General features: G+C 37.9%; 1 protein-coding gene across 5 annotated transcripts; it reads left to right on the top strand.

The window, feature by feature from the left end:
* Positions 1 to 1,699: 1,699 nt before the first annotated feature.
* On the top strand, positions 1,700 to 8,453 carry LOC103720314 (uncharacterized). Of its 5 annotated transcripts, XM_039119943.3 has the most exons (6): positions 1,707 to 1,844; positions 2,543 to 2,970; positions 3,058 to 3,237; positions 3,392 to 3,445; positions 3,582 to 3,766; positions 8,053 to 8,453. In XM_039119943.3, the coding sequence occupies exons 2-6, from the start codon at positions 2,601 to 2,603 to the stop codon at positions 8,137 to 8,139; spliced, it is 876 nt and encodes a 291-aa protein (XP_038975871.3). In that variant the 5' UTR covers positions 1,707 to 1,844; positions 2,543 to 2,600; the 3' UTR covers positions 8,140 to 8,453. The 5 variants fall into 5 exon arrangements, with proteins under 5 accessions (XP_038975869.3, XP_038975871.3, XP_038975870.2 ...); XM_039119941.3 differs by having other exon boundaries at positions 1,700 to 1,844; positions 2,543 to 3,237; XM_039119942.3 differs by having other exon boundaries at positions 2,543 to 3,237; positions 8,070 to 8,253.
* Positions 8,454 to 11,303: the final 2,850 nt, after the last annotated feature.

Below are 11,303 nucleotides of genomic sequence, written 5' to 3' on the forward strand. Positions count from 1 at the left end.
ATGGCGGCAATGATGGGTCAAGGTTGGACGACCAGCGACAGACGGTGGTGGAAGACCAGAGAAAGAAAAAGGAAGAGAACAGGGGAGACTGAAACAGGGGTCCCCACGGGGCTCAGCGTGAGCCTCAGCTCACTCCGGCGGTGGCTAAGGTTCAGCCGAACGAGCAGTGACAGGATGTTGCAGGCTGGGGTGGGAGCCGAAAAAATAGCATGGTAATGTGAAACAAGGGAGATGGGGCCCAGGTGAACTCTGGCACTTTTATGACGGTGTATGGGCCGATGGCGATAGTTCTACCGGGATGGGCATGGGGTGTTGGTGCCTCGTGTCAGGCGAGGTTACTATAGTATTACCCATGACTCACTACCATCTATCTTGGTCGTTGTGGTAGCCTGTTCAAATATCCATGTAGACATGTTCTTCCCCTCCATCCCATCCCCCCCAAAAATAGAAATATCATACAATATCATAAATAAAATAAGAGAGTTTGATCTAGGGTTCTGAATTAATTTTAAGAGGTATTTGATATGGGTTGATCATCCTAAGATCAAGGACAATGTGGATGGAGATGATGAGATAAACATATTTAGTTACACCATGGTGATCCTATGTGACAATAATCTCAAATTACCACCAACCTCAAATCGCGGCCTAATCCAGTGATGGAATATCCGTCCTTGAGGTTAGGAATTCAATATCACCATAGGGCAGTGATCTTGGGCTGAAAGTTGAGAATAAAAATGCTCCTCAATCCAACAAAAAATTGATATATCGATGTACCATTAATATATTATAATATATTATCGTCATATTATTATTCAATGATAATTTTAAATTATAGTAGAAATATATTATTGTATTTTATATTTATATAAATGAAAATATTTAATATATTACTTCTATTTACTTTATTTTTTCTAATCAAAATAGTTATTAGTATTAAAAATGATTATATTATAAGTATAAATAAAAATATTAAACTATAATAACAATTAATACATTGATAAATATATTATATTAATATTAATATTAAATATATTAGTATTTTAGGATAATATATTTTATATGATTAATAAAAATAATTTTATAGAATATATCAGAGATAGTTTTGGTATTATGTAGTGAGCGATTTTGGATTTCCATAAAATACCAAATAGGTTACTTGTAAATATTTAAAAAATTTTAATCTACCAAATATAATAATTTTAATTTATTCAGAATTAAATTATTTTAAAATAAAATTTATAGATAATCTAAGATCATGATCCACTGGATCACACCCCAAGTGAGGTTTCTTTGCAAGAGGCTATCAAGGCATGGGCACTGGGGGAGCCAAGTTGCCAGGTGGTGCGTGTTTGGTATTGAAATCGTGGGACCCATTTTCTCAACAATTGACACGTGATAAAAAAAAAAGGGGATTAAATCCACGCTCACAAACTCTCGAATTTTTTTCCTATCATTGTTCATTATGTCCACGTATATATCCGGACTTAATTTTTCCCATTTATTTCCTGAAGTACACGAGTCGCGACTCGTACCTGAACCTCTCACTTCTCTTCCGCGCTGTGTTGTCGCCACTCGCGTGACTCGCCAGTCTACTACTATGAATGAAAGAAGGTGTGATCCTAAGTTAGGTCACCGCGAGTGATTGTATCCCGTCATTGCTCCCTCCTAAAAATCCAATGAAAACCGCGCGCGTATCGCGTTCTCCGCGTATTCGCTGTTCTGAAAAGGCGGATCGGGGCGCCCTTTCCCTCCCACATTGCCCAGCCCAAATCTCTCTCTCTCTCTCTCTCTCTCTCTTTCTCTCTCTCTCTCTCCTCCAACGGAGGGCGGCTTGCGAGAAGGTTAGTGTCTGAAAGCAGAGAAGATCCTGCTGTATTTTTGGATTATGTATGATCGATTTCCTCTGACAAGTTCAAATTTTTAAGATCTCGAAGCATGCTTTTTCTAAATTGGGTGACTTTCAAACACTAGGCTCTTGTCGTGGGTCAGGTATACGTTTGCGTCACCTTTTTTTTTTTTCCGGATGTTTCGATCGATGAGGTTTTCTGGCTCATATCGAGGTTCTTTGATCGGTTTCCCTTTTGTTTTCAGTGGGAATGGTCGAATCGGGCGTTGTGTTTGGATTGGCAGGCAACTGGAAAACAAAATCTTCTTTTTTTTGGGTGTTTATGCTTATTTACGTTTTTAAGTGAATCGGGCTTTGCGAAAAATGGGTTTTTAATGCGATTATTTGAAAGTCCATGCTAAAAATTGGATATTGAGGCAACTTTCTGCGCATCTGCCTTATTCAATGCCTGGGTTTTTTTTTTTTGGAAAATCGATTTTTTTTAATGTGATAATCTCTAGATCCGTCCTAAAAATTAGATTTCGAGCCAAGAATTTTGAAATGTGATTGCTCCCTTAGCATTTCAATTTTGTGCCGTGATGGTTATATGGCCTTATTTCTTTTCTTTTATTTCTTTTTCTTTCCATGTTTTCAATAGCCAAACTGAACTCTAATGTCCTTTGTTTTCTAACAGTACTTCTTGTGTTTTAGCAGTGTTACTGTTTTGTGGAAGAAATCTTGTATTTGAGAACCCAGAAAAAAATTGTGCACAATGAGTGATGGTGGTTCCCAAGATGTGGTTCCTCGCAACCAGGCTGTTTTTGGTGATATAACCAATGTTTGTGGCAAGAGGCCGTTGTCATTGGATTCAGAAAAAAATGATGCTGAGAACAAGATTGGGAGGTATCAGGGCACTCAGCGGACTGGTTTTAGGAATGCTGATTTTGGAAGAAAGTTACGTGAAATGGTGGAGGATGTTACTGCCAGGAAGGTCAACACTGGTCCTGCATCTGAAATGTGTGAAAATGTGGTAGACCACAAGGGCAAGGGTGTCTCCTTTGATGATGCTAAACAACCCTGTCAAGAGGGTCATAAAAGGGATGGTACAGATTCCGTGAGACATGCACCTGAAATGGATCATGGTAAATCTTCTGCTTCAAATTTTAGCAATTTGAATATTGTTACTTCGAAGGGAAACAATGTTGATGGTGGTGAATGTTTGACTGAAGACCAGTCGGAAGAATCAGGCCTTTTAGAATGCTTGATGCCGTTTGGGTCATTGGATTTCAAAATGGCTAACATGGAGGGATTTTTAAATGCCAATGCTGCTTCAAATGTTGGATCAAGCATTAATGATGAAGGCAGCATGGGCTCAGAAAAATCTTGTGCTTGTTCTTTCTGTCTCAAAGGTAGGTCCATGATCCCTGCCTTTGTTAAGCAAGATCTGGGGACACTATATTAAAGTTACAATACAGTTGTAGGAGCAAAATGAATAGAATATCCAGCTTTTTGGTTTATTAAGTGTCTGACTGTATTTGTATCATGCATATGCCATTTGGGCAGCTGCTTATATGTGGACAGATCTTCATTACCAGGATACCAGAGGCCGGCTTGCTGGTAAGCTTGTGTCAGATATTGCTTGAATTCCAAAATATCTTGAGTGGTCGTCAATACTTCACAATTACTCTAGCAGGAAATGTGCATTTATGCTAATGCAGACTTTTGCTGCTTTTCATAAATTTCCTTTATTTAGCATTGAAGAAGAGCAAAAGGCTCGCTAGGTCTTTAGAAGCAAGGTGCTATGGTCATGATTATACTTCCAAAACTGCTCGAGACAACTCAAAAAAATCTACAGAGATAGAGTTTGAGCTCATGCAGCGCTGGAGATCACTTTTCCTTCATACAGAAAATGTCCTTGTGCGTGAGACTGCACATCTGGTGAGTCACTCAGATGCATCTACCTTTTGATTTGCTTTTTTGTTTATTGAGTTTTTGTTGATAATGACTTTAGGAAGTAACCCATGTAAATTTGCTGAAGGCTTTAAATAAATTAAGAGGGTTGGGTGAATCACAGACTAATTGAAAAAAGGAAGACCTACAGATTTTATATAAATTAACAAAGCCAAATGGATTCCTGGCTACTTGTATGATTGACAGCTCACTGGAATGGGAATCCAGAACTTAGCTTGCTATTCTACAACCCACTCATAAGATTTCTATTTGAACTTCTTGTAGATTGTTATCTGACAGAGTCACGAGCTTCCAGGATGTAAATTTTTGGCTGATACCCTTTGCAACATTAAGCTCTTATACCTAGCACTTCAATGCCACTAGAAAGAAAAACGAAAATGCTTTTTTAAATATACCAAATTTTTTAATTGTTGGCTACTGCTTTGTTTAACCCAAAAGTTCTCCAAGTTGTATTTGTTAAGGATGTTTTGCTGGGCATTCTCGTATATGAAGGAGTGTGCAACTATTTGTTAAACAGAAGCAAAAGAAATAAAGAGGACTTTAAGAAACATCAAACTATTTACCAGGCCCTGGTTCACAAAATAACATAGAGAATTGTTGCCTTCAGAAGTTACCTTGATAGAGAGGCTTAGTGCTGATTCTTATAATTGGAGAATAAGATGTTTGTTTAGTTTGAAAAGCATAGTTGAAGATGGTTTCTCTTAAAATTGTAGAAAATCATTAGGAGAACTGCAGGGCAATATTTGGGTTATCCCTTGTAAATTTGGAGGTTCTTAAGTACAAGTAGGCAGAGATGGACTTACAGGTTGTTGAAGAAGTCTGAAAATCTGAAATAGAAATTCATCTGGCGTTATAACATCTTCACAAAACTAATTTGGTGTCTAAAGTAAATTCTAACTCAAATAATTTTCTTGATCTGTTGATTCTGTCCATAGCTGTTACTTCCGAAAGTATTGGAATTCATATTTGTGTTGCTTTAATTGAATGGTAAGTTGGACTGATAATGGTTGAAATTAAATAACTTGAAATTATGTGTAAGTAAAACAATCATGAAATGAATTGTTTAATAACTAAAATTGGAGCATCCTATATGATGCCCTAAGAATTACTTGATATGGATTTCACCACTCACTTCATCACATCCATTTTTTTGTATCAGAAGATATATGAAACACTTTCTCAATGAACTTCCTTGTGCTCTTATTTTGCTTATAAGCCTGATGTCTTTACGGTATAAGGCTAGAAGCAGCAGTCATCATATTTTTGGGGGTGTACTTGGGTTCCATATTTATATTTGCTCAGTTCTAAATAATCTCCAAAACTGTAGAGATTCTGTTCTTAGTGTTTCAAAACATTCTAGATGGTAGATGGGCAACCAAGAGGATATCCAATATCTGGTCAAGTGCCCTGAGGCTAAGGAGATTCCAACTAAGCAGTGTAAGGGGTTAGGTAAAATGAGCTTAAAGAGTAAGTTTAGGAGATTGGTTATTGTGTTATGGACATTAGATCCATGAAGTTTTTTCAGAGAATATGCTTAGTGGGTTGGGTGTAGGTGTATCGGACATTGGAGTTTGTTTGAGGCATAAGTGGCTCCGATTGCCTATGTCCCTTTCCTGGGAGTAATAACCTATATATAGGGTTGGAAATGGATTGGGCTAGGCCTAGCCATACCCCTACCTAAGCCTGACTAGATTTTTTTTTCGAGCTTCAGGCCGGGCTTAGGCTCCAATTGTTTTTGAAAAACCCAAGCTTGGGGGCCTGACCTAAATTGGATTGGGCCAGCTTAAATTTGTGGAGTGGAATGTTGTCCATTGAGTCACAAATGGCTTTCTTATTGATAATTCAGAGTTTTCATCATTTTCAGATGTCTTGAATCACATCCAACTATTATGCCTTCAGAAGATTCTACTGAGGCTTGAAAACACCATTATTCAATAGTTGTGAGCCCAAAGATTTAAGGAAGGATGATGAAGGGTTTGAGACTTGTTTGGGTCTGAATTTGGGCTCCATTTCGGGCCTTGTTCGGGCTCTGGCTCGGGCCGGGCCAATGATATACCGAGCTCGGCCGGAAAAACAAATGGGCTCTATATTTAATCCCAAACATGGCCTGAAATTCCTCAGGCCTAGCCCGTAGTCGGACATGAAGTCGGCCCGGCCCGATGGGCCCATTTCTAGCCCTACCTTTATAGGCTCGTCAGGCTTTAGTTTAGGCTCTTTGGTGGCCACCTAAGTAAGGTGGAGTCTAAGTAGCTCATCTAAGTGTTTGTTGCTGTGATCTTTATTGTGAATGAAGAAAGAACTCAGTTTTCCATATGCACAACCCTTTTAAAGTAGACTTGGTTCTATTGACAAAATTTGAAGCCAATAAAGTGCCTCCTTGCCATGTGTTTTTTTTATAGTGATTTGATGGTTGTATTGTAAAAGCTGGTTATTACCTTATGAAATAATTTGGCAAAACAATGTTCTATGTTCCCTCAAATTTAAAATGAACCTATCATAATGGTTTGAACATTATTTTAGTAGTTTCCAGCCCTTGAATTATGTACAGGATGGCAGGTTGTGAAAGATTATATAGAAAGAGTTGGAGTCACTAGAGGCTCCTCGAAACTAACCCTTGTTATCCACGAAACAAAGAAAGTAAGTAAGAAAGAAAGAAAAAGGAAGGAAAGAAAGAAAAGAAAAGTAATCCTTATGATCCAAATGGAGTGGGGTGATGTGGCAAGTTTGGAAAAGAGGGAGAGAGAACAAATTTTCTTCTGTCTTTTCTCTTAGAAAAAGAGAAAAACTCTTCTTCGACCAAGGATACCAACTGCAATGAGGGCAGGATTACAAAAGGTTGCTAGATGTGAAAGATCACGAAGTAAGAATAAGAAATAAGATAGGAGTTAAAGAATTCAACAAACCAACTTTGGCCTATAATCATTTGCAACATTTGGGTTAACTTTGACTTTGTCATCTAGTTTTCTTAATCACTATGTTAGTACCTTACTTCATCAACCTTGTCAACCTGTAAGCAATGCTGCTTTCGCGTCATGGACTAAATGGTTGACTTGGTAAGCTGTGTTATCTCTTAAGGCTTTCTTATAGGTAAACCACATTCCCATTACTTTCTATCTTGGGGTCCTTGTTTTTTAATGCAGCTTATATGGTCATGGTCAGGCCTGTGCTTTATGTGGCTCCTCTTGGTAGTCCCGTTGTTCTCTATTACATGCTTAAGTCATTTCCATGTGTGGTGCACATCAAGTTAGATTGACCAATTTTCTTGTTGACCCATTTGTAGTTAGGTCTGCTCAATTTTCTTGTTGAACTCAGGAACGAAAATCTTGGCATGATTCATTCGTTTGAACCAGGTTACAGCAGTAATTTTGTTTACATGTTAGCCTGATTGTCACTATTTCTGCTATAGTTTATTATTTGTATGTATTTGCATGCATATGATATTCCAGTCTCCATTACTGTGTATTTTGTCTAGGTAAGCATGTGCATATGATGTGGTATCATTGTCTATGTATGTAAGCCAAGTCTGCTACTGTATTTACAATTAACTGTTGCATTTTAAATTGGATAATTTGTCAATAACATCCTCAGGACATGTGAGTAGTGCAATTAATCCAAAATTGACCTCTTAATTTAGGAAAGTAAATGACTTTCTTGTCCATTCCCTTTCTAATCACGAACAAAACATTTTATCTATATTCACCTCTCTGGCATCTCCCTTTCCCATGAACATCTTTTATTGCATGCTCGGTAAGGCAAAGACTAATGGGGGATGCTGGGTGAATTAAGAGTCATAAAGCAGACCCCAGAAGTTGGGATAGTGCTTGCTTATTATGGTTTGAAGAGTTGTGTTGTTTTGATTTCTTTTGAACTCTGCAGTTCTTTGTCCAAGTGCCCAAGGTTCAGTCTGTCATATGATGATGGCAATGACTGACTAAGAAATTTCACTCAAAAATGACATGCTGTGTGTATGGCAGTTGGTCTGAGAAAGGCAGCCTGTATGGTGCCAGATAATGGAGGAGCAATAGGAAACTAAGCTATGTTGGCGATTCATTTTTCTGAGTGAGATATCTTAATTAGGCTTTTCTGAGTTATCATCTGCTTAATAAAGGGCAGTACTGCTAGAGTTTTTCCTTTTCTCCACTATTTGAATTATGTTTTTTTTCTTGTATTAAAGATAGAGTAGGTGACATTGGAGATTGTTTCCATCCTTAAATTCTTCACTAGATATGAATATTTTGTTTTCTGTATGACAGCATTCTGCTCTTCTTAGGCTAAAGGAACTGAGGGAGAATTGCAAGAGAAATTTGGAGGTCACTAGCATGGTACGTTCTGAGAAGTGATTACCGTACGTTGCTTCTGAGGTATCATCTGCAAGTTGTTTGTCCAGGTGTAGTTCATAGAATGCTATTTGGAAGGAGATGTTTGTTGAAAATGAGAGGGTTAATTAAGATTTAAAATTTTCCACCTGCAAATGGTACCTTCATGTGTAGAAAATTCACAGCCAGTCATTTGATATTTCCTGCAATTATGATTAGCAGATGATATTACTGAGTTGAACTAAATTCCTGTTCTTCATTTATTACACCACAACTTCTACTTTTGTAATCAATTTGGTGTTTCAATGTAAATCAGAAAAGTTCTGTTGCATGGTAAATAGTGTGCCTTTTTCTGATAGAATAATCACGTTCCAATATTTGAAAAGCTCTATCAGTGCCTTATCGAACTTGGAGCAATTTGTATATTTGTTAGTTTAATGATACTCTGAGCAAATCACATTCCTGGTCATTAGGTCATCAGCTGCCAGCTTAATAAAACGTAATCTTGCACTTCCACTGAAGATGATTTTCCCCAAAGAGACCTTTAACTTCTATCATGGACACAAGCTCCCGTCACCTGCTGTTAGATATCTACAGCACCACCAATAAGATATATTGTAAATTCATCATAGACATCATTCCATCTAGACATCCAATATTTACCCTTGTCCACAACGAAAGCCTTACCTTGTAAAAAGCTTAAGGTTCTTGTTTGTGTCAAGATTGCTTCAGAGTTTCGTTGAATCCCAGCAGATGCTTCTGGAGGGACTGGCCTTATGAAATTGATAAATGCTTTTTCAGAACTGCCTTTTTTGTATCTACTATTTTCCACCAAGAGATGATTTTTCTTTTTTCAGATTTAATATCTTTTATAATAGGTTGATGGGTATTAAAATCTAGTATTTGTGTTCATCAATGCTGTTCCGTATTCTTTCTGCAATCATTTCTCTGCTAACTTGCTCTTTTCTCTTAATAAAAAGCATTTTAATTTATATAAGACTGCTTTATCAAGGAGCCAATGATGTGAACTCACGTATGTATGATTAGTAATGGATTGAATTTTTTGTATCTAAAACTCCATCATGTCAACTTATTGAATGGTGTCTTGGAGCAGTCTAAATCTTAATCTGTTTTTAGGAGCCTTCTGATGTTGAGCTATAGCAAATGAGTTTTAGTTCAGCAAAAAAGTGCATGTTACTATAGTGAAGAAGAGATGAAGTTGAAACGCATAAACATGAATTATACATGGAAAAGATCTCAAAATAATCAGTAATAATTTATTTATTCCATACATGTGTGGAACTGTCTTTCTATCTTGGTTGTTCAACTCTAGTTACCATGACAATCTGATTCCTGTGTTATGTTCTTGCAACTCTACAATTTCAATATTTGTTTCGAAGCTACGGGCCTGTTTCTCGGATGTAATAGGGGTGGAATAGGCAACTTATTCCACCCTATTCCTCCCAATGACACTACTGCATCCACTGGAGTGGCCTATTCTCTGACGCAGTCTTATTCCACCCTATTCCTCCCAATGACACTACTGCATCCACTGGACTAGCCTATTCTCTGATACATAGTCACATACCATATTTGTTGTTGGAGGGACTAGGCCATTCCACCTGATGAGGGGTTGAATTGCTATGCCCATGTCTAAGGCCCTTCCTTATTCCACCTGGTTTCCCTCAAGCTCTCTCCCAAGCCCTTCCTGTATTGTTGTTCCATCCTCGGTTTCAGCTCTCTTCCGGGTCCTTGACGGTTGCTGTTCTTCGTAAAAGTCACCTATTTCAGTGCTTTTAGAGCTCCAACAGTTGCCTGGGCTTCTCAGCCATCAGTTTTGACAAGGGATACACCTTGAGGGAGGCTCAAGTCGAAACCTACCTGCCCAACTTGGGTTGGGGCTTTATAAAGTTGTGTTGGGATTGTGTTCAAAAATACTAACTCAACCTCAAGAAGGGTTGGGTTAAAGTCTGACCTTCAATTCAACATGAACTGTATCCTAACGCCACATCAAACAACCTGACCTGACTGTAACCCAATGTGGCCGACATCATCTGCTATATATGTGAATAAATAATTCATATTTATGTTTCACATAAAATATTTGTTTGTTTGTGTAATCATAATTTTAATCTTGTTAAATTATGTGTAAGTTTGCTATTGAAATGAATAATTGGGGTCTCAGTTCAACAAATATTAATCCAATAAAAATATCCGAACTTTCTTTCCTATCTTAAAATTCTCATTCAATTCAATTAAATCTAGCTAACATTGCACAACCAAATTGGCCCACCTGAGCCAGCTAACCAAAACCAATTGGGATTTAGTTTGAGATGTGGTCGGGTTAGGTTTGGTTAGAGAATCCTCAACCGGAGATCAGGTTGGTCTAGGTTTGGGAGAATTATACGCTAGTTTAGGTTAGAGTTTATTCCCAATCCCATCCAATTCATTTGAGTTGCAGCCCTAATTTTGACACCGCTCCTAGTGGAGACGACAAGCCCTAATACCGGCCAGACGATATACACATCGGAACCTAACTTAATTTAAAATCATAAATCATTTAAATTTTAAACTTAATTATTTATATAATTGTTTTCTCCCGCTAATTATTTCATATGAAGTTCAACCTCACACTTCATTCTTAACGAGTTGAATAAATGAAGACCTAATGAAATCACCTCTCCATTTCCCCAATCTCTCTGTGTGCGTGTGCGAGAGAGAGAGAGGGAGACTCAAAATTGTTTAAATGTCATGGTGGAGAAGCACATGACCGAATAAAGTGAAGCTACAGTGGCACCAAACTTATCTTCTTGCCAAACCTTCACAGTAGGCGCAGCCAGAACCAAATATATTACGATTAAGAAAGCAAAAGAAAACAAAGCATGCACAGGAAAGAAGGGAACTGTCTCTGCGCAGTCCATCCTAAGATTAACATTCGCAACACTTTTTAAGATTCTTACCCACTTCCGCGGCACCAGCAGGCCCATGCACTCCCCATGCATCAAGGAAGATGTCGCTACTCATCTCCGCATCATTTTCTAAATTGGCGATATCATCGTTACCCATTTCAGTGAAACCGCCCATTAACCATTGGTCATTGAGGTGTATTCTCAAAAACTCTATATCTACCTCTATAGCAATAGGAGCATGGTTTGGTAATATACCAATATAGCCACTATTAGTCGATA

The sequence above is a fragment of the Phoenix dactylifera genome, chromosome 7 (assembly GCF_051530095.1).
Source record: "Phoenix dactylifera cultivar Ajwa chromosome 7, Ajwa_hap1_PhDact_Kaust_v1.1, whole genome shotgun sequence".
NCBI classification, from domain to species: domain Eukaryota; kingdom Viridiplantae; phylum Streptophyta; class Magnoliopsida; order Arecales; family Arecaceae; genus Phoenix; species Phoenix dactylifera.